This window comes from Macrobrachium nipponense, chromosome 6 (genome assembly GCF_015104395.2).
Source record: "Macrobrachium nipponense isolate FS-2020 chromosome 6, ASM1510439v2, whole genome shotgun sequence".
Lineage (NCBI taxonomy): Eukaryota > Metazoa > Arthropoda > Malacostraca > Decapoda > Palaemonidae > Macrobrachium > Macrobrachium nipponense.
This window is the reverse complement of record NC_061108.1, coordinates 121,431,014-121,454,605: the sequence shown is the minus strand read 5'-3', so window position 1 is coordinate 121,454,605 and position 23,592 is coordinate 121,431,014. Positions and strand designations below refer to the sequence as shown.

The 23,592-nt window shown below is 37.3% G+C and overlaps 1 protein-coding gene across 14 annotated transcripts in view; it reads left to right on the top strand.

Moving 5' to 3' along the window:
* Window positions 1–23,204, top strand: part of LOC135216083 (epsin-3-like) — a 305,512-nt gene extending 282,308 nt beyond the window's left edge. For 12 of the 14 annotated variants that reach the window (XM_064251091.1, XM_064251086.1, XM_064251088.1 and 9 more), the window contains one exon: window positions 18,285–23,204. In XM_064251091.1, the coding sequence (XP_064107161.1) occupies window positions 18,285–18,640 (356 nt within the window). In that variant the 3' untranslated portion in view covers window positions 18,641–23,204. The remainder of the gene's footprint in view (window positions 1–18,284) is intronic. The other 2 variants (XM_064251092.1, XM_064251093.1) reach the window with 2 other exon arrangements.
* Window positions 23,205–23,592: the final 388 nt, after the last annotated feature.

The following is a 23,592-nucleotide window of genomic DNA, read 5'->3' as shown; positions in this document are numbered from 1 at the left end:
TCGTTAAGTCACCATCTGCTACAAGTGATTTGTGGGTCTGTCTCCAAGGAGGCCAAATAACAAGAGCACGAGTTTTTACCAGCGCCCAAGCATCTTCTCTGAGGTCTGGATTGCTTAGGTTATTCATGGGATTGCATTTCTAGAAATGCAAACTCATACAGATAAAAATATTACACAGACACAAATAAAAAACAAAAAAAGAATGAAAAACCAGAATGCTGAGGTAAAATTGGGGAGGAAGAGGTAAAACAACTGGCTCCTTCGCGAGAAAGGCGATGCTGCCCTGGTGTGAAGGTGTTTGAGAGAGAACTGGTGTGTCGCAGCATACATTGTGGGAAGCCAGGTCATGCCTGCCTATCTCCTTTTCTATTAGCTTCTACCACTGCCACTAAAACCTTGTGCCATTAATAACCGCACTCCAGCAAGGCAGTAGAGACATACCCTTAGTTAAGGCCAAAGGGTTTTTCTGTTTATGAACAAATACTGAGTGGTATGCAGGGCAACAAGTATTTATTATTATTATATCCTTATTATTCAGGTGATGAATCCTGTTTATATGGAGCAAGCCCACAAGGGCCCTTGACTTTAAATTCAAGCTTCCAAATTGACTTTAAATTCAAGCTTCCAAAGAATATGGTTTTCATTCTAAAGAAGTGATAGAAGGTAACGGGAAATACAGAAACAGGAGAATAGTTATTAGAAAATAGCTTAAATAAATAAATAAAAATATAAGTGAATTATTAAAATCCAAGGAGATGGTTTTAGGGTAGCAGTGCAATTGCATCTTAGCATGAACTTCTAAAATTCAAATTGCATGACATTGTCAGGGAGGTTGTTCCACAGTCCAACGGTGTAACAAATAAAAGGACCTCTGGAAGTGAGAAGTTTGACACCGCGAGACACCTTGGCTGCATGTTGGTGCTGCTGTGCAGAAAATCTGGTGTTTTTCAATGGGGTATGGGGACATTCCCCTCCAAAAGGAAGGGGGACAGTAATCAGATGATTTTATTGGGAACCTTGCACTCCAAGTTCACCCGATTTACTTTCAGCATCTCCTGATTGTGATGTGTAGGGGTTTATCTAGCAATATTCTCATGTAGCACAGCAACCCTTGAGGAAAATACACATCTTGTAATCCATAGTATATATAAACATTGTGACCTTAAGTGATAAAGAATTCTAAAGTGATTTCATTGAATTATATAAAGAACATCCATGTTTTTAGACAGTGAAATCCAAAGATTATAATAACAGGAAAGAGGAATAACACCTACATAATTCCGCACGAAAAGTTAAAAAGGAGAAGTATGAGTTGGCAAATGGCAATTCAGTTGCAAAAAAGACCAACAATTTTTCTTTTCATTAACCAGTCTTTAACTGTTCATTAACCAATCTTTAACCCTCTTTCTCTTCAGTTTAGCTGCAGCAGCCACTCCTAGTGCTAATGTTGGTATCCCTTTGAAACATGGTGCTATGTCCAAACTGAATTAAGTCTTCGTTGAGACTAAGATTGTTCAGTGATTAGAGCAGATTATTACAAGTGCATGGTTGACTTTAGATTTCAGTTGTACTTACATTAAATTGCAACAAAAGCCTGTGGTTGTAGAGTGTCAGGGGTCCCTTATGGATAGAACCTCCTGTGTCAGTGCTTATTACCAAGGGGGTCTTGCTTGGGAAAGGTTATTTTCAGTATCCCAGAATTTCTGTATGGGTTTAAAGACATGAAGGGTTCTGTAAAGAGCATTTGTTAAATGCACCCAGTCAAAAGTAAAGTACCCTCTTGCACATTATATTTGGCTGCAATTTTGATACAGCTTCTGAATGGATGTTGGATCTCAAGGAAATCCATTGCCACTCACACTAGACCTCTCCATAGCACTTGTTTATGCATGCAGGCTCGAGAAGTTTTTATTTCCACTAGTATGCTTCAATTACCAGCCATGACATTCCATTCCTTTAGAACCCACATCACCAGAGGGGATCTGTGGCTAACACAATCATAAGGTAACTGCAAATAGCTGAGCTTTCTATCCATTTGTTTCCGCTTTCTGCTTGACATCTAACTGGCAGTTGCTATCAGATTTAGGAAGTGAGCAAGATGACAAAATTTACCATCCATGAAATAAGGAGATTAGATTACTTATTATGAAGTAACATCACAGTAATACTGATGACAGTAAGAAAAAGACCTTTAAATTAGCAGCTCAAGGACTGAGCTGGTGCCAACTCTCAGAACCTGTGAACAACAGGAAGGCTAGGAGGCCTCAGTCTCTGTTAACTGACCTTTGAAAAGGCAGGATTGTTGACATTGTGTATTGCCTTTATTCTGGAATTTCCTCCCATCCAAGTGGCATTTGTGGAGCTGAGGCTGAGGGTGTTTGGCCTCTTCCCCTCTGGGCAGACTCATCAAATACACAAGCATCATGAGTAACAGTGATTTTAACTTGGTAATGGTCTGCTTCCAAGATAACTAACAAAACCTAAAGCAATGGTTCATAGATATGATGCAACAGTAATATAACAAAGTCTAGTTTGTTCATATACAAAACAAGCCTTCGGTCTTAACATTAGGATAAATACTTAGCGCCAGCTGGAAACCGGTAAAGTTTAAAATAATTGTCTACACAAGGGACTATTGGCATCTGTGCTTGGTCACGAGTCATGTAGAGCCACCCACATACCCCTCTTTAACTCGTGACCCCGTTAGTTATTTTCTTACCGCCTTTAAGAGAGGACATGCTTTGCTTCTGTCCTTTTAAAGCCGGTTTAGTTTGCCCCCTGTTGTTTTGAATCTGTTGCGTTTGGAATTTCCGGGCACTATTGTGAACATGGAGCTTTCTCATGCTTCGAGATTTCCTGGATATTATCTTCAACGCTTTTGACATCAGGGTAAACATCGTTTAGTAGGTCATAGGTGCAGAAACTCTTCAGATACAGTTAATTCGCTGCCTGTACTTTGGATTTTCACATATATCATATGGCTTGCCTGTGAATCCAAAGCTTGGATGTCTCAGGATGTGCTTTGGGAAGTAAATTTGACTAATTGTGCTCCTTTCCCTGCGGGGAGAGGTGTGCATCGCCATCTTGTTTTCGTTCCAGATACGTGGGCAGAGTTGATGGAGGTGTGCGATCCGTGTTAGGCCTATCAGGAGTACCAACCCAAGAAGGACAGTTGGTTTGCTATTTGACGTTGCGCTGCCATCCAGGGTCCCATGTTATGGATGTTCCTTCTACCCTGATATGCACTGAATGGCGGTCAAATGCGTCAGCATCTGTAGAGAAGCAGATAGTACAACACTGCAGACTTTTGAGTCAGATTGCTATGCCTACAAGAATAACAAAAGCAGCCTTGCACTTCTTGTCAAGTGCAGGCTTCGCATTCAAGATGCTCAGTGACGTCATAAACATGGCGTCTGCCATGACGTCACTTCACAGCTGCAGCCTACACGGAGACATGCTTCCATTTTCGCTTCTTTGAGGTACAAGAGTACTTTACAACTAAGCTTTTAGATTTGGCGACGCACATTTTTTTTTTTTAGAGAAATTGCAAGTGTTAGGAGATATAACAAACACAGTGGAAAAGACACAAGTCTTTTCTCTGTCTTCTCCTTCCGCTTAGGCATCAACAAGCTAGGTGACATTGACGCCAGTGCGTTCTCCTGCCAATCCTTGAAGAATAGGGACTTCGTGGCTGACTCTCGAGGCAAGAGAAGTTTCTTCTCCATCTTGCAGCCAGGACTGTCACATCCCTATTATAAGAAATCACAAGAAGTAGTTGTAATTGTCGAACAAGTGACTGATGGAAGCTTGGTCTAGTGTGGCTGTAAAGAGTTGGAGAATGCTAGAATCAGGGACTTCGTGACTGATCCTCGTGCCAAGAGGAGAAGAATAATTTCTTCTTCATATTCGAGCCAGGACTGTCACATCGTTGTAAAAAGTAGCAATGCCACAGCAGTTTGGGTCTCTTGGTCTTGGCAGCGAGAGTACCATCAACAGCCTCACGTTTCCATCAAGCGTGATGACATCATAGCCAAAACCGCTATCAAAATGGCAGTAGTCATGACTTCACAGCCTACTGCTGCCAACCTCTCGTCTTCGGTGGCATCATTATTCTCGTAGGATAAGCGGCAATGCTGGTGCCTGCTCCAGTTAAATTTTGAATAAGAAAGCTTAAGCAGTAGTTAAGCTCAGTCTACTCTAGACGGTTGCCATTTAGGTTGTCAGCAGTCCAGTGATAGCCAAGGTTGTGGTAACCATGTCAGCCGTAGAGCTATGACGGGCGTATGAACCATGATGCCCATTAGAGCTATGAAGGGCTTAAGAACCATGATGACCATGAGAGCTATGAGGACTTTAAGACCATGAGGAATATGACAGTTGTTAGGAATATGACGGTCGTAAGGAATATGATGGCTGGAAGGACCGTGACGGTCATAGGAGGCAACTGTGTAAACAGTGACGGGCGTAGGAATCATTCGTAAGAATTTGGGGACTGGTTAATCAGTATTGCCAATGTAGACAAACTTGATACATATGCCGATGCCTTTACAAACTGTTTCCTGAATTCTAGATGTCATAGTAATGCAATACAGTAACGATAAAATTGCTCTCATATTTGTACATAGATTGCAAATAGATACGCTAAATTCACTTATTTCCACGGTTTTGTGTAAGTTTTATACTAAGTTTGGAAGGTAAACACAAACCAATTGGCAACTGCTGGTTTAATCATGATAACAAGAACAACGTAGTTTTACAATGCACGCAATGCTAGACGGCCGTAAGGTCCATGCAGTAGTTATTGAGATGTGTCACCCTCTCATTTACGTGCTAAGAGAAGTGAAGGTACATCAGCCTCATTTCACCTGCTGTCTACCAACGTGGGCACCCATCACAACCAGTCTAAGGATTCCTCTTAGTAATCGAATACAGTGTGCATGGTGGGAATTAACAGACTTTGGGTTTCCCTTGTTTTATATACTTTTTGGTATAATCTGGGTTGTTCCTATAAGAATATTGACCAAATGCTTCGACTCTTAGACAAGTAGTTACAGTTAGTCGATAGCTTGGTTTCTTTGCAGTAAAGTACTGTAGAACCATTCTTCTTAACAATAGCTCATGAAACACGTTTCAGTCTCTGATCACACAAAGGGGTTTTTACTTTGTTGGGAGTAGAATTGGTGGCGATAAGTATCCCGTAAAGTAAGATTCAGGCCTACTCATTGAGTGAGTTTCGGTTGTATAGGCCATGAAGAAAACTTCAAGTTAAAAGGAGGAGGTGGAACTTCTTTCTTTCACCACTTTAGGTAGACAAGCCTAAATAGTGCACTCGTAACCTAGGATGCTATAGCTCAGCTAATTGAGCCATACCTTTTAACCTAACAAGTGGTTAAATTCGTAGCCTACCCCAGGAAGTCCGAATCTACCACTACTAACTGGTTTGGGCATACATGTGCCAACTTAGCCTAGCTAATGGTTGCGGTCTTGACTTTCGAACCTGCATTTACTATCTTAGCTTAGTCTGAGTGGTAAAGTTCTTAGTTAGTTTAGCCTAACTCCTGGGTTAGCTGGTTCCGGCATACACATCATATATAGACTAGTACCTAGGCTACCCGTTTGGGGAACCCTTTACCACCTCGGCCTAGCAGGTTGTGGTTGTAGCCTAGCATGTATAGTCCAAACTTTCTTGGATCTTGGACGACGTTACCCTAACCTAAGTCATTGAGTTTCTAGATTAAGCTAGTTAGCGTACTTCCCTGATGGACTTAGCCTAGCCTAAGTGATGGAGGAGTTAGCCTAGCCTAATTGGTGGAAGAATTAACCAACCTAACCAAGCCAGTATTAACCTGATCTTGCCAACTTAAAATAAGTTAACCAGTTCGGAATTGACCATATCTACTTAACCTAGTCCAAGTGGTTGTTTGCTAGACTAACCTAGCATCTTCAAAGGGGTCTCTTCAAAGGGTCTCTTCCATCCTGGCCTAGTTTCTAAGTATTGAAGTCATGAACCTAGCATAGCTGGTACGAGCTTCAGTTGGCTGAAGCAAATCATTAAAACTTCATGAGTTCTGGAAGAGGAAGGTGGAGAATTTCCCATTCTTCAAGAGTCGAGGTTGGGTGAAGTGACGTTGGGTACAATTCTGTGCTAGGTTGCTCGAGAATAGCACCATGGTGGTTTTTGGCAATATAGGGTTTCTCTTTGGAAGGTAATATATTGAACATATGTCTGTATATTGTAACAGATCACTGCAGAGGGTGTTTTGTAGTTGGAAAGTTAATTCCTTATGAAGAATGAGCCCTGTCCTGTTAACAGGTTAATTCCTTGGACAGTAGGATAATTAGGATGTGTCTGAGTAGAATATATTATCATAGAACATTCCCTATGATCTTATCCGTATAATTGAAGAACTACGTAAGACCTGTCTGCTACAGGGTTCTCGCCCTTCAAGCAGTCTGAGGATTCCATTTGGGATACTGGGAACAACCTGGAGGTTATGCAAACCCTCCTTTCTACCTTTTCCACCATATCCTGAACAGAGGAAGGGGTTCCAGTAATTGAGGAGGACCCAAGATGAGTGACTGATAAGGTTTATCTTAGCACCATGTTCTCTACCAGGTTGTGTGGGGAAGAGGCACCACCGATAGGTAGAATTAATATCTCAGGTTTGGAGTTTGCCCAGTATCCCTTTTCAAACTAACAGTTTTAAGAATTTGGGTGCAGAGCATCAGCTCGGATGTAACACGACTCCAGAGTTCTTCATCTCACATGTACAGAATGACCTTTTGGCCGTGACTGCCTTTATAGAGGAGGTTTCTGTCCATTAAAGGTATTCTGTCAGTAGACAAAGATCTTGTGGAGCTATTGTCAGAACGGAGGGAAGTCTCTATGTAGTTACCTGTATGATGATACACACTTGACTGGTGATTGGGTCATCCAGCATGTGAATATCACTTCACACTGAGTAATCTTTGGATGACTTAGGAGCATTGAACTGGCTGGTGCACATAAGAAACTTTGATCTACTACATGAAAACATACTCTGTATCAGAGTAGACTTGCTGGGTTACCACCGAGCTCATACGTCAGTCACGTTACAGGAAACTGACGAGGAAACTGTCTTGCTCTGACCTTGGTAGAGTGGGAGTACTCAATAGCCAGGTTTTTTATGTAGATTCAAAAGTAGTCGGGAACAACATTCAATTTGCCCCAGAATCCAGGATAATGAGCCAATGTACCACAGGTCATGCCGACAGGTATGTTTTTAGTCACACTCAGTACGGCGTGAGTTTGGGTTAGAGACCTTCAGGAGGGCCAGCTTTGACTAGTCCAAAGTACTCTGTGGTTATCAAATGAACTACGTCACCGAGAACATAAATGTGGTAGACGTAAGAGAACACAAGCCAAACAGAGGCAAAGTGGTCAGAAATTTCCATGTATTTTTATTTTTTGAGGCAATCAGTCAAGCCTACTTGTTGTCAAGTTGTACCCATTGGGTCATACAGAAGGGAAGGTCATCAAAAGAATACATGCCTTTCTGGCAATTAAGAACATATCTGTTAAAATGATCGTGACGGTTGGTTCGTGGCTGTATTGAACCATTTTTCATGTTCTACATGAAGAATGTTACCCACAGTTCATTGGACGTTTAATGGAAAGGTTCTGTTAGAGCCTTGTACTTCTTCGACATGTTTGACGAAGACTTTTTGTTGAGACAGGTGGAGTCAGGAAAGAAGTGCCAGAAGGGCCTTATTTAACAGAAACAAGTCTAATTATGGAGGGAAGACAAGAACCCATGACATTTAGAAGATTGAACTCATATTGAGCAATTTAAGAAGGTGTCTGTCTGTTCATTAAAATTTGAGAGTTGGTTCATTGTTATGACAAACCACTTTCAATTTCTTGTACATAAAGGAGGTTGCCCAGAGGTCCTTGGACTCAATTTCCTTGGGTCCTTTGGTGGCTGCTCAACAAATTGTGTAACTCATCCAGCACCACTGGCAGGTCCGTTGGTATCTTGTCTAAGATGATGGTATGAATGTGAAATGGAGGAGATAACTGGCCTCTTTCCTTTTCAAATTTCTTTCTCCTTCTTTACTTCAGGCAGTAAGAAGAGAGTACCATCATAAGCTGGAACGGATAAGATACAGGTGAGTGAAGTAGCCATACTGTTAGAGTTACTATCAGTGGAAGATACCTATCAGTAGCAAGACCTTCTTCCTCTCTTTAGCTCTTTAGCAAGGGGGAGAGGAATATTAACAAACCTACATAAGTGGATAATTTGGTTTGTTAGAAGAACAGATGTTCTTATCTACCTCAGAGGTAATGAACTATGACAATGTGTAGAAACCCAGAAGTCTGACTCCATGATATTCATATATATCTTAGATTCTGAAATACTGGTTAGTTGTTTCGTAGAATACTGCTATTCAGAAAACTGATCAAAGGTGGCAAACTCCCAGTTGGTTAATAGTACTTACCTCCCACCAAAAGTAAGTCTATCCTAATGTTAAGACCGAAGGTTTGTTTCGTATATGAACAAATGACAAATTTTTAATCTATTTTTATTTTTCATAACTAACAAACCTGAGGTCTAACCACCCCTCTATCAACTAACCTGGGTTGGAAGAATAACTAACAGGGTCACCAGTTAAAAGGGGTACGTGGGTGGCTCCACATGACTCGTGACCAAGCACAGATGTCAATAGTCCCTTGCGTACACAATTATTTTAAACTTTACCGGTTTCCAGCTGGCGCTAAGTATTTATCCTAATGTTAAGACCTCAGGTTTATTAGTTATGAAAAATACAAACAGATAAAAAATTTGTCATTTTTAGACTTAGGTTAAGTGTAAATATTCATTTAGCAAGAATTGACCAGAATAATGTTATTCACTTAAGCTAGTTATTTTTGGCAGAAACAATAATCATCATTGTTCCATATTCCATAAGATATTCTCTTAAACCCCCTTGATTTTATTACTATTTTAATAAATCTAATCCTTATCACAAGATTTGGTTTTTACTTTAAAACATTTTTATTAGAATTTGCAAAAAGTTATCTCGATGTAGAGAAAATTACGTGGACTAAAAAAAGCTGCTGAAGATGGCTTTAATTTTTTCTATAAGTACCCAACGTTGTCCAAGTTACATTTCTATAAATTGTAGAATCTAGATATCACTAATAAGCCAGTCGGCTACTAAACAAGCCATTCCACCCATTCTCAACATAAGAGTGTGTATGAGGAAAGCAAAGACTGCAAGCAGTCAATTTCTTGGAAGTTGCATCAATTCGCACCTCACTTAATTAGTAGGTGAAATCAAAGGTTTGATAAGCCTCAGTAAAACCCATCAAAGTATAATCACACTACAGGAAAACCAACATTTCAGATTTTAATATAGTGAAGAATTAGTGCAAAAATAATTTTATGTAATCTTTGTTAATTTTTCTGTGTTCGATAATTAAATAAAACATTTTGCTAACGTAACCCCCCCATGATATATCCCACATGCAGAAAATTTAAATACAAAGTATAATGTGGGTGACAAATGACATGACATGTTCAAATAGTTTCTTTTAACAAATAATGTACAAATCTTGACCCTTATCAGTTTACCAGATTTAAGATGGATTTTACATTTTTTATTATTTTATATGACTATTATTAACAATTTCTGTAAAATACAAACCATAATAAGGTATATAAAGTAACACCAAAATTATAATAAAATAATTAAGCAAAATAGTTAACAGGAACAAAAACTTAGGAACACTAAATCAAGTAAACCACATGCATATACGCCTGGACTTTGGACCACGTAGTTTAAAACATGTTCTTAACTGTACAAAACCATCATTAGTACATGATTGCATGTGATTTATTAGGTTTTACTGAAATTATATTTACTACAGATTGATACAAAGCACAGTAGACAACACCAATGCAAGCAAACAACAAAAAATAGTATGTAGTCACTATCAACATACTATAGATCTGGACTTTTGACTAGGTAATTGTTCAAAATAAATTTTTATTTCCATGAAACCAACATTACTAAAGACATTGTATTCAGTTTGAAAGTTATTGACAGAAATTGTTAGTAATAAATATAATTTTTTTTAAAGATAAAAGCAAAGTCAATGACAAACAACCAAAACTTACGAGCTGTGTGTGCATTTATACATTCCTGGTAATATCTACCATTGAGTACATTTTAAATACAAGGTACAAAGCCACATTCCTCAACTGTTCATAGTACCTTTATTATAAAATTACAGTATACATATATATGAAAAAGTATTGGCCAGCAGTAAGTAGTAAATTTTAACTTAGTTTGTGGTTTTTGTTTTTCATAAAATAACTACTGTTTTTCATAAAATAACTACTGTCTGATGACCTTAAGTAAATAGGGAGGAGTTGCAAACTACATCAAGTACAGTAATATTGTTTCTACTATCTCCCTCAGAGTCATGTAAAACACTGTAATGTACATCCTTTGACAAAATAATGGAAATTGCTAGAATATATATGGATGATATGGCCATTCAGTGCTATATGAATGAATAAAGTTTTGTTTGCTGCTTGCACATTCAAATGTTTGTTATTGCTAGATATGAATTATGTTATGGTTTATTTTAACCAATTCAAGATGGCTGGGCACTGATGTTGATTTTTGATGCCAGAGCAGAATGCTTGCATGCTTTCATTGTTCATCTTTTCTTTAAAAAAAAAAATGTATAAAATATGTATAAAAGATTTTGTCAATCTGTTAATCATATTGGTAATACAGAACTGCATAGTATTGATTTCATATTATACATATTTGTAAAAGAGGTCATTTTGCAGTTAATGCCTTTGAGCAGTAACAAGGCTGGCTCTTAGTGTAATCGATAATCACCTTTGAAAATTGTTCAGTGCTCTTTGTACTTTATAAGTAACTTTTATCTTTTACCTTCTACCTTCAGAATGTAGTGTTGTATTTCCCTCTTATAAGCTACTAACAGTTCTTAGAATTTGCAGGCTGTGACCTACATAGCCAGCAGGAAATTTGCTGCTTCGTTGACATGGGACTCCTGGATGTGGGTCTCGCACACAGATCATTGCTTTAGACTTGGCTCGGTGGTATTCATGGCTTAATTGACATACTGAGGATTTTCAAACTGAGTTTGGAACATACATTTCTATTACCTTTAAAGGATTAGGAATAAAATTACATTTCAACCACAAGAGGGACAATACAAGTTTTGGCGATTTGTTGAATTCACAATCGAGGCAGTCCCCGGTTATCAGAGGACTCAATTATCAGTGATCCCATTTTATGGCACTCATCTAGCGATATAAAATCGGCAATTTATGGTGCCATAACAGGCCGAGTTCTGGTTATAGGTGCCTTATGGTGCCATAACATACCTTAACAGAGGCGCCATAATGGTGCTTATGGCACCGATAACTGGTTATCGGCGGCATTATGGAGCCATAAATTGCCCAGTTTCGGTTAATGGCAGTTTTTGCCTATCAGTACCCCTTGGGAACAGAACCCCCTCCCCCCCAATAACCAGGGACTGCATGTAGGTAAAATTTTCCTTAAACCAAAGGAAACCAGTATCTGTAGTTAATCAGGTGTTGAAAATATTTTTTTCCGAACTGAAATAAGATAATATCTCTTTAATTACAATGATTAAAAAGTGTACAATAATCTGAGAAAACCAAAGTATGTTTTCAAATTTTCTTATGTAGCAACATTACTTGGTCTTCATTGAAGACCAATGCACTTAATGAACAAAGAAATGTTATTTTGCATATGCCCCATGTTCCTAGAGATAAGCTTCCCTCGCACAACTTTGATTTTAGAGCCAAGACTGGATTATGCATTTACTTTCAAGGTAAATTTGAATCCTTAAAACAAATAATTTTGTACACTTCTGTGATAGAACCTATATCTAACTACAAGAAGGAACTAAAATGTTCCTTAATATAATGCTATTATGGAAAGCCTTCACAAAATTTTTTCAAAACCTTGAAGTTTGTACATTCAAGGATTTTCCTTACCAATAATGCCTGTTCATTCTTTTTGAAAATCCTCAGTGGTCTTATTTTTGTCAAATTTATTGCCTATACTGTATTGGTTTTGTCATGTGGTAAAATGCTTGAAAGTTAAGATATAACCTAGAAGTTTTTGTTTTAACAAAGCTGAACTGCCTAGTAATGCATTGCACTTTACTTTCCTGGTAGTTTTATTTATCATTAGAGTATTAGGGCATTATAGGTTACCATTCTGTTGCATTGCATTGGAAATTTTCTTATTTTGAAATGATTGATTTTGAATTTACATTTATTGATAGAAGTTGAAATTGTAATGAGTTAAAAAATTAACAAATCTTATGTAAAGTGAGGATTAGAAGCTTTTGGAAATTATAGAGATTTTGCCATTTTGTGTATATCTAAATTTAGGGAAACATTGGATTCTTGTAGTGTTCTTGATTTTGTTATATTTATGCACCAGATATACCAATTTTTGTAGGTTACAAGATTTGATGAGTGATAGTAATTGACAATCAAAGTAATTGTGACTTAAAAACTAAAGTTAACTATTTCAATAGCATATTACAACAATTGCAAACTCATAAAATAGAAAACAGCAGATTTTTTTATGCCATAAGCAATGATGAATCTGTTTATGCCATTCAGTTCACATTCAGATAACATCGCAGACTTTGGCATGTTCTCAGGTGTCTGGTCTTGGTTGGGCACATTGGTTATGGGTTAACTAACAAATCCATTTAGTTAAAATTCCCTGGGTTAACTAACAAATCCATTTAGTCATAATTCTCCACTTGGCTTTATATTGTGCGTTACTTATATGCTAGGACTTGTCAAATTGTTTTATAAAACTACTTATAGTATTTGGATTTTTAACAATAATTTGTTCCTATGGGAATTCAAACCATCACCTTTTAAGTGGAAAATATTGTTCACTGGCAGTGCTGAACAATTGAAAAAATTTAGGTACATAGATAGCTGCATGGTAGCATTGGTTTATGAGTGGGGGAAAACCACAGCTTCTTCACAGATGCCCATCCACTTCATATTTCAACTGTCCCATTTTTGTAAAAGGTCATTTTGCAGTTACGTAATTCCTTTGGGCAGTAAAAAGGCTGGCTCTTAGTGTAATCGATAATCATCTTTGAAAATTGTTCAGTGCTCTTTGTACTGTATAAGTAACGGGTGAATGTGCCAAGTTGAACATTCTTAGCTTTTAGTTTGTATTTTTGATTTCTTGTCCTGGGTTGCTGCATTTTTTTTCTCGTATGAAGAAGAAACAAACAAATGTAGATGCGACGTACTTGGGCAGCCATGCAGTCAGTTCATGCCTCCTCAGTCTGTAGACACACACAAGTTTTATTCTCATTGTTGAGGTAAGGCCAGTATCTGCACTTCCTTATGTGAGGAATCCATGTAGTGAGCTTCACCTCGGTGGGAAATTAGCAAGAGGATAAGAAATGACAAAGAGGTGTTCACATGCGTCAGGAGTTTACTACGCCAGTGATGTAATCGAGTCCTGCTGGGTTGGGGCACACACCTGAAAGGAGGGTTTATTTTAAGAGTATGTACTTGGAATATTCTACATCTGCATTTCAAGTCAAGGTGTTGGAAGTGTTAGTGGCCTGCCTGACATTGCATTGCAGAGCAATCTGCAAAGACACTCAGTGGTAATCATAAGCAAATAACAACCATAGTGGGTTATATCAACAAGGGGTGGGAGGGGATAATGTCCTGGTTGGTCCCTGAGCCAGCTAGCATTGGAGCTGCATGTGTGGGTGGCTCTCCAGGCTGTTGAACTGAGAGCCAAGTACATTTTATGGTAACGTGGAATGTCCTGGCAGATCAGCTTAGCTACCAGGGTCAAGTGGTAGGGATGCAATGGTCTACACCTCCAAGTAACGGAAAAGCTATTTGACCTTTTGGTATCCCTTATGTTCAGTCTATTCAAAACCAGATTGAACAGGAAAATTTCGATCTTCTGACCCCCCGCCCCCCCCTCCCCTCCCAGGCCTATGTTCAACAGTGGAAGACCAATGTCAGGTTATCTCCATTGCTTCTCAGTGAATGTGTACCAACTGGTGTCATAAAAGGTGTCACTGTCTAGTTGAGTATCTGTTCAGTTAGTTGCATAATTCCTTATTTTCTTTGCCAGGATAAGCACCTCCCCATCCCATCTCTGCTATGAAGACCTTTCCCAGGTCTTTTGACTGAAGAGGTTGGATCTTGCTTGCCACCTCAGTGGAGTTGTCTGTGGTAATAAAGAAGTTTAAGCAGTCTTGTCCACTCCAGAAATTGCATCTAGAGGGGGATGATTCATTAAGCCCACCACTAACGTTCAGTTATGCTTGTGCAGTTTTATCTGCACAGTTGGACTGTGCAGTTATAACTGAACGTTAGTGTGGACAACCTGCTCAGTTTTTCTGGCCTGCATAAATAGCTCATCTCAATCGATGAACTTCAGTCCAAACGGCTGCACATGCACATTGCAACTTCAATGTGGTGAACACTTTTTTGGCTCAGTTTGCTGTCCGTCCGCAGACAGACATGTACTAATTAAGAACATTGAGATGGGTTTTATTAAACTGAAAAGTGCTTATACCTAAATTGATGATATATTGGATTTATTTGTTTTTATTAATTGATACGGAAGTCAGAATAATACATATTTATAATATTGGCATTTTTCCACAGGAAAAATAGTGTATATGGAAGGCTGAAAGTGGCAGCATCATTCCTGAATGTCTTGTAGATTTCATTGAAACCTTCTACATGAATGAGACTTTGCTTTGGCAAGTCAAATCCAAAGGCTATCATAACAGATTAAGCCTATGTATGTTTATTTGTAGTTATAAGTCATATAGGCAAGACAGTTATTCAATGAGAATAAATATTTATCATGGCAAAATAATGTAAAACAAGAATAGGCCTATATGCATCTATTCATGATTATGCACCATGTATGTAATTCATTTTTAAATTGAGAACAAAATAATATTAGACTTTCTGATTAAACAAAATCAGCAAAATTGGACTGTGTTTTTTCATTGCTTACATCTCACGGAAGTTCGCTTTGAAATGAAGTTAACATTCACTTTGAAATGAAGTTAGACAAATGAAACACAGGAAGACAATAGTAAACTAAGGATTTTCATTCATTGTAACATGTCATAAGAAAGTCAATCTTTAAATGAAAACAAATCAGTATTAACCCTTTTAATGAAATAGAAAACAATATTAGGTCTAGTATATGCATCTTCTTTGAAATGAAAGAAAACTATTACGATCTTAATTACCTTTCCATGGAACTCTTCCTTCATTCATAAAATATGCCATAAACATTATGAAAGTCCTTGGGGCTAAATTTAAACTCTTCACAAATTCACATGGGAATATTTAATTTGTTTTTATCAACCACTCTTTCACTGGACATCTTACTTGATGTTCATAAATTTTTTTATGATGTCAACAAGCCAATTACAGCCAGAGCATCGTGTGTTGATGCCATGACTCCTATGGAGAACTGAGGAAACGGCCTGTATCGTTAGTGGCACAGATTTGCCTGCTCAGTCCATTGCACAATCATAACTGTGCAGGCATAACTGAATGTTAATGGCAGGCTTTAGTTATGTGTAGTCTTACAGGTCCCTTGTATGAGCCCTTTTCTTGCTCTTCAGAGAGATTTCACCCTAAAGAATGTGTTCCTCTTAGCTTAGCTTAAGCAAAAAAAGTGGGGGAACTTCATGGATTGTCTATTTCAGCACTCTCATTTTCCTTTGTCTTGGAATTTATAGGCAAGACTCAAAACCTTTTGAATCCTGATGAAAGGTCAAAGAGTTCCTTGATCATTTCTCTCTGAGATTTTGTTAGTGGAGACTTGTACGAGTTGATGTTGTGCCTGGTCCTTGCCCTCAAGTGTTATTTGAAAAGAATCTGCTACTTGAAGTTGGAATGTAGACTTTTTGTTGCACATGTTGCAATAAGGATGTGCCAAGGCACACATTCTCCTTCTGGCTTTGTAAAATTATGAAGCAGACATACAATTCTTCTCTAGAGGAGTCTGGCCTCCCAAGAGTTCACAATGTTAGGGGGATGGGACTGTCTCTTGACTTTCAGAGGAATTTTTCAGTTTATCACGTAATGAGGGCAAGCTGACATAACTAGACCACCTTCATCATACTACTCGAGGAATGTCACGCACAAGTCCCTTGACACCTGTCCCAGTATGTTGTTGTTTGGAGAGTGATTGCAGAATGAATTGTTACTCCCCTTCCTTTTCATCCATTCCCTTTTCCCGTCCGAGCACTTCTGGGCTGATGTACATATTGGAACTGAATAAGATTAAGATAAGTGCACTACTAGCACCTGTTCTACTAGGGGAGGGCTGCCTGCTGAATTTACATATGCTACAGGGCTGTCTAGGTTTTCAAAGTATAAAAACCAGAGGTTTTCATAAGTGTTATATCTATTTCAAACACCTTGCTTTGTCCCTGTGGCACTAGGAAAGAATGGAATGAATGCACAAGGAGAGTTTGGGCAACCTCCCTATTCACCACCATTTTAACTACCTTGTTTACCAAGATTCTGTGGCTGTTACATCTTCCACTAGATATTCCATGAATGGAAGGCTGTGGTTTGTATATCTAGGAAAAATGACAACTTTTCTAAGACAATTTTTATTTTTCATAGCTACAAACCTTTGGTCTTAATAATAGAATAATTTTCAAGCACCTAGCTGGATCCAGTTAAATCGTAGATGAAAAGCAAGGAATCTCGTGAGAGCTGGCAACACGTGCTTATATCAGGTGAAAAGTGGTTAAGGTTCACCCACCCACATTACATCGTTGTCTTTTTCTTAAACGTCTGGGCGAGAGTTTTAGTTGACCTCTCTCAGCCTTTTACCCGGTTCATTACCCGTTTTCGCTTGTGTTTTTGTGTGTGTGTGCGTGCTTGTATTATGGCTGCTTCTGCTCCTTCTCGGCCTCGACAATGTGTGTGTGTGCCTGGGTACTCGAGGTTTCCTGTGTTCTCGTTTTTTGGCTTCTTCAGCAACAGATCCACATACAACTTGCAGTAGGTGTCATTCTAATGTTTGTGCCATAACGAATCCCTGGACAGAATGTCATGCGTGGCCTAGAATGCAGTGGAAGTTATTTTAAAGTAAGAGGGAGCATCCATAGCGTTTCCATCTTTCCTTCGTGGGAGGGATTTTCTCCTGTTCTTTGTCTCCTGCCGCAGTCACACCCCATGTTAGTTTTGTGCCTTTATCTCCTTCCTTTTCTTCCATCGATTCATTGTTGGAAGTATCGGGATGCCCTCAGGCTGATTTATTATGTAATGTCGCCCCCCTCTTCCTCAGGAGTTAATTTAATTCCTGAGAGGGAGGAGGCTTTTTCCTCATTACTTCAAAAAAATGTTTGTTTTTCCTAGTTATACAAACAAGTTCCCTAATGTGTATCTCACTTCTTCCACCCCACTAATAATCTCTTGGGGTGAAAGATAAAGTGTAGGAATCCATGGGGAAGCTATGAAGATTCCTCCCTCAATCACCTGCATCACCATACAGCTATCCTCCTATGTTCATTCAATTGCTCATCTCAGTGTGCATATGATATTCTCCTCTTAAAAAACAGGTTTGTATACCTAGGAAAAATAGAAATTAGCAGTACATACTTGAAACAGTCTGATATATATTTTCTATTGTGCTCTTTCTTAAAAATATTCAGTATTGTTTCTTAGCACTCCCACATTAAAATTAAGTTTAAAATGTTGAGCTATATATGAGAAAAGAATGTAATGTTATGGAATGATTTTGATGAGATTTTAAAGAATGCATCCACAATAACTTGTTTTAGAAATTTCCTGAAATAAAAACGCTTCAAGTGCCAAATGCATTTACGTGTTTGATTGAGCTTTTATTGTAGTTTTGGTCTAAACATCTTTAGTTTTTTTTATTGAAATAGTGTTGTGAAAATGTTACTTATTAATGTTGATACATATGTACATTGACTATTTATGCAGGTAGATTATTTTTAGTTAGCAAGTTTGAGTTTAGAGCTCATTAGCTATTTGTTGAGGAATTTGCACCCATATTTTAGATAAAGATCACATTCTCCTTTATATGAGATATGGAGTGAGGTTCCAGCTCACCCATCACATTGTTGGTATTAAATCAAAGTATTTGTTGAAAGGAACCTTAAGCCAAGCTAATGTAATTTTGTGTGTGGCTTTTTCTCTTCTTTACAGGTCTCACTCCTTTGAACTCTACCTCAGCTTCTCCCCTCATCATGAACAACATCAACAACAACTTGAACAACAATCTCAGCAACACCACCACCTCCACCAATCCTTTTGCGCCTTCATCTTTTACAGGTGTGAACCCGTTCAGTGCTCCCAGTCCTCCAAACCCCTTCCAGGCTCAACAAGCACCCAAGCCATCAATGAACCAGCTTCGAACCACTGGAATTGGGGGCTCAGGTCTCTCCGTTTCACCAGCACCCACTGGAATAGACCATGGCCCATGGGGTCCCCAACAACCGTCCACTGGCTTTGGCATGGCCCCGCCAGCCGCTTCTCAAGAAGAAAACCCTTTCTTTTTATAATACAGCTCACACTCTCATCCTTTGTAGTGTTCAGATCAGTCATATAATGCATTATCACCATCAGTCTCTTTTAGGTTATTGGTATGCAAAAATTTTCTAAATCTGAAAAAATGTACATAAGTAGGTATTTTTCTTTATGCACATACATTGTACAGGGTCTCCACACCTCTTGATTTCTAAACCAGTTCTTCTTGTAAAGTTTTATTATTTAATTGTTACGGCTTTTGGGTGGGAACTCAGAAACACCAGTGATATGATACTGAATAATATACTATTTCCCATTTGCAATTCGGATATTCAGAACTTTTGTGCAAATGAGACTCCAAAGAATTTATGATAAGTAGAAAATGTATGCAATATTGTCATTACTATTTATTATTAAGATTAGGTGTAATTTTATAGCTGGTCCAAGAGTAGATTTTAAGGGAAATAACTTATTTAATTGTAAATTTTTCCCAAATATGTTTGTTTTAATATAATACACCATTCAGTATGCCCCAAATATGCTTTTGAGTAAGCAACCTTTAAAGGAAACTGAAGAATAATGTTTGAATAACTGAAAATTTGATGGTACATGTCCTGAGCATGCCAGTACTAGTCTCTTTATTTGGGTATTTGGGGAAAATGATAATGATAAAATGCAAGTCATGCCTCTACTATACTACATCCTTTAAAAGATATTTTCAGCTCTCCAGGTTCCTTGGAAATATGGCATCTTTAGAGAGAATATAAGGAATTTTGCAGGGTTGTTTATCATCCCATTAGCTTCATTACATCATGCTAGCAATGTTTTGCATAACGTGAATTTAGTGATAGAAAGGGAGGATGGGTAGTCTTGATTGTTATGAGCAAATAAATTGATCTCCAATATTACTTAGTCTTCAGCTACAAATTGGTAAAAAAAGCTTACTGTATTTGCAGCTACAATATTATACAGGAGCCATCAGCTTTTAGTGAAGATCACTCCAAGTATTTTGAATAAGACTGTGCGACTATGCAGTAATTTGATATAATCTCTTGCATTCTAAGTGAAGACATTTTGTATCTTCTTAACATAAGCTTGAAAAGTAATTGTCTCGATAGAGACAACAGCGTAAATTATGACTTGGCCTTAGTGATGCCGTAATGTCATGTGATGAATGAATTTTTTTTTATTTTTTTTTCTGCACCAACATCAACTGAATGGAGCTTTGTATATAGCTGGAATATAAGTTTATTGTTAAAACATTGACCACTCAAACCTCAAAATGTAAAAAATGACTTGGTCACTACCATGTGATCACCAGTTATAAGCCTTAGGTATTTTTTTCACATGGATAATTTTATATGACAGTAGTAGAGTGAAGAGTTAAAATACGATTAAGGCTTAGTGTTGTTAATTAATGCCAAACATTTGATGTGTTCTTTACAGCAATAGTTTTTCTTCTGGAGTCTGCTTGTGTTCAATTTGTAGTGCAGTTACAACTTATTAACTAACAATTTGTAAATTTACTGTGTACCACATGCTGGAAGTAAGGCTCTAAAGACCAAATGAGCAATGATATGCAAAAGATTTGGAAAAATTTGTTATACTGTAATTATAAAATTTGAATCTCAAGGCTAGTCATTCAGAAACAAAAACAAAGTTTCCTTAGTTTGTGGACCTTGCACTTATTTTTAACTTGAAGGCTCAGGATTCTTGAACTATTAATTAATAAATTATCACCCCAGGCAAGTGGCTGGCATAATACATTGCTTGAACATTTTCAGACCCAGTTGTAGAGAGAAAATTGTCAGTATTGAGCACATCTGTGGTATCTTGCTTCTTTTGTTGTGGGAAGCACCCTCTTCCATTATCTCCAGCTAGGAAAATGTGAATAAAAATCTTCCCAAAAGTGACAACATTAGCCTCGCAATACAAAGCAAAAATCAGAATTGGTAGCTTGGGGACAATAACTTGGCACATTGCCTTACTGTATTCTGTTGTCAAGCAAGATGATCCTACTTTTTATGGAATGCCTTTAGGACATCTTTGACTTGACTGCAGGAATGTTGACCTTCGTTATAGTCTTCTATGCTTCCTTCTGGGTCTTGATGGGTTGCATAAGATGGCTTTTCCATTTTTTTTTTTATTTTTTTTATGCCATGGCCATCATAAGAGGTTAATATAGTTATCCCTTTTGTATTTCAGTGTTGCCCAGCCTTTAATGATTGAAACTGAAAATTTTTACTTACTGTAGAATGGGTCAAGTTCAGCATTACTCTTTATTTTCACCATTTGTATATTGCAATAGTTTTCATGTATTTAAAGTTTTGTCTCACAATCACGTAAGAGTGCACCGAGACAGTTTTAATAATTTTCAGTTCTTGACATTTCATTAATTGCTCAACAGAAGTATATAAGATATCCATAATTTTACCTGGGATTTGTTGTGATTGAAGATATTCCTAAAGCTTGTTGAAACCTTTTTCACTTGAAAATTCAATAACTTTTTCTAATTTTTCTTGGTAACTTTATATAGAAATGGATAATTCTCCAAATACATATGATGTCTGCTGGACTTTCCAAAAACCTCGTGACTTGGATAATAGAAATAGCATAACCGGCTATTCCATGCATTCGATGCTACCAGGGTCGTATTCAGTAAATAATGTTACAACTTTATAGTTAGAATACTATCACAGATTTAACAGTACTATTTTTTTTCCTTGCTGCGGAACTTTAGTTGCTATCGGCCAAAGAGAGAAATAATGTCAAGTCCTCTTTGGGGTAAGCCTTGATATCTGTCCATGCCAAGATATGCTTTTATAGATGCAGCTTATCCATTTTGTAATAACTACTCTGAAATGTCTTTGTTTTTTACACTGAAATGTCTTAATTGTTTTTTGATAACTCTTATAGGTGTTTTTTCTTCCATTAGTACTAGGAAGGGTGATGATTTAAAACTTTAAGTGTATTCAGCCTAAGAATTTTTTCGTAAACAAATTCCTTATCAGTTTCCGGCCCCTCCATATTGGAAGGGTAGTTGTCTGACACTGTAGCCACTATAAAGTAACCTACCCGAGCTATCTTCATGTCACAACACAAACTACTGAGGGATACTCAGAAAAAAGTTTATGGAGTCATTGCAGAAGGTACCCATTCTATAGTACTTTTTTTCATAATTAGAAAACTATTGGAAAGAAGCTGTAATGAACTTGTGCTGTTGGTGCTACGTTAACTCATATTGGTTGCTTAATTTGCATATGTTATGATCAGGCAGTGACCGTTTCAAGTTTTTTTTTTATTTTTAATGTATTCTTTGTACTACAAGTACTGTCCTATTACTACTACAAAACTACTGCTACTATTATTGTTGTTACTCTTTATCGTGAATATTATTACGTATTATTAGCATTATTTAACTTTGGAGTATCTGCCATCATTTTTGTTTGTGGAGGAAAACTTGTTTAGATTGATCCTAAGCAAAACTTTTTTAAAATTTTATTTTAGATATTTGTTGTTTTGGTAATGAACCCACTTGCAACTTTTGTTGTCATTGTTCTTGTATTGGTTATATTATGGGTAAGCTAAGCTCTCCTGTGCAATAAGGGAATTGGTACTTCATTTGTGGTATGTGGCAATCTCTAGAATTCTAAATGAATAATTTTTTTTATGTATTCAGCAGTGTTCATATTTCTTGTGTATCAGCTGTAATATTTTGTGAAAAGGATTATGTCATTAAAAGTGATAGCGTAATGAATTTTGTAATGATTATTTGATGCATCTAGGGGTCCTTTTGGTATTTTTGTTTAGCATTTATATGAAAATGTATGCCAGCATTACTTATAATCCATTTTCTCCTTTTTTCAAATGCAATTATGTTGTAAGAATCAAGGCTTAGGGTAGCTTCTTTTGTAAATGACTCATTCTTTGTTACTCTTTAACCTTTGTTAGTAAGTTTTAAATAAGTTCAGGTGAACAAACATTTAGTCCTTAAGTACTTATGAAGGAAATCTAGTGTAATCCTAAATATAAAACTGCTAATTATTGTCTTTGAATTTACTTTGACAGTTTAAGTGTTAATGTTAAACATGTAGTTTTTGAGGCAGAGACTCTGAATTCTTTTTGTTTTATCTTACTGCAGAGTATGGTGTTCATTTCCTAGTTTGGTATTTATGTGTACAGTAATTGAAACATTAAAATACAGGGACCCACATACCCTAAAAATGTTGTACCTCTGTATTATGTAGAAAAAGCAGTGAAAAAAGAAAAAAATTAGGTATATTGAATGGTAATATACAAATAGGAAAATACTGTGATGCGGATTTTTGTTTACATTTTAAAGTACTCTCTTCTGTGGCATAAGAACTTTTGAAGCTCCCTTTGAAGTTCAGTTGCAGATTCTATGAAATGATTGGTTGTTTTAAATTTTATGGCCGATTTCATATGAAGTTGATATAATGACTGTAACATTTCTAGAGATACTAACTTTAGAAATTCATTCTTTATAAACTTTTTACTACTGTACCACAGAAACTAACATTCAACTGCAATTCTGATATGTTTAGATATAAATTGAAAATATATATAGCTTATTTTCCATATTGCCTTTTTTTTTTCTTCCTTGGATTACAGTTTGCTTATACAGGGATACAAACAATCTCTTTCATATATGGAGTTTCCTTCCACATATGTGCTAGACTGGACATGTACTGACTAAAGGGTTATTGGGGTAATTGGAGATTGGGGAGATGGGATGCCTGTTTTAAACCCAACTGGCATTACCCATGTCGTTCTATCCACAATATGTTCCAGACATGTTTCTTGTTGATGTTTATCAATCCTAGGTGATTTCTAACAACTTTCTGTGCCAACTATATCTTAAGTGAAGGTTGCCCATGTAATTGTTTTAGCCTGGAATGCAGCAGTTTCTAATGAAGGGTTCATCAGCATCTGTGCTGTTCTCTTAACTATAACTTTTCAGCTGTCC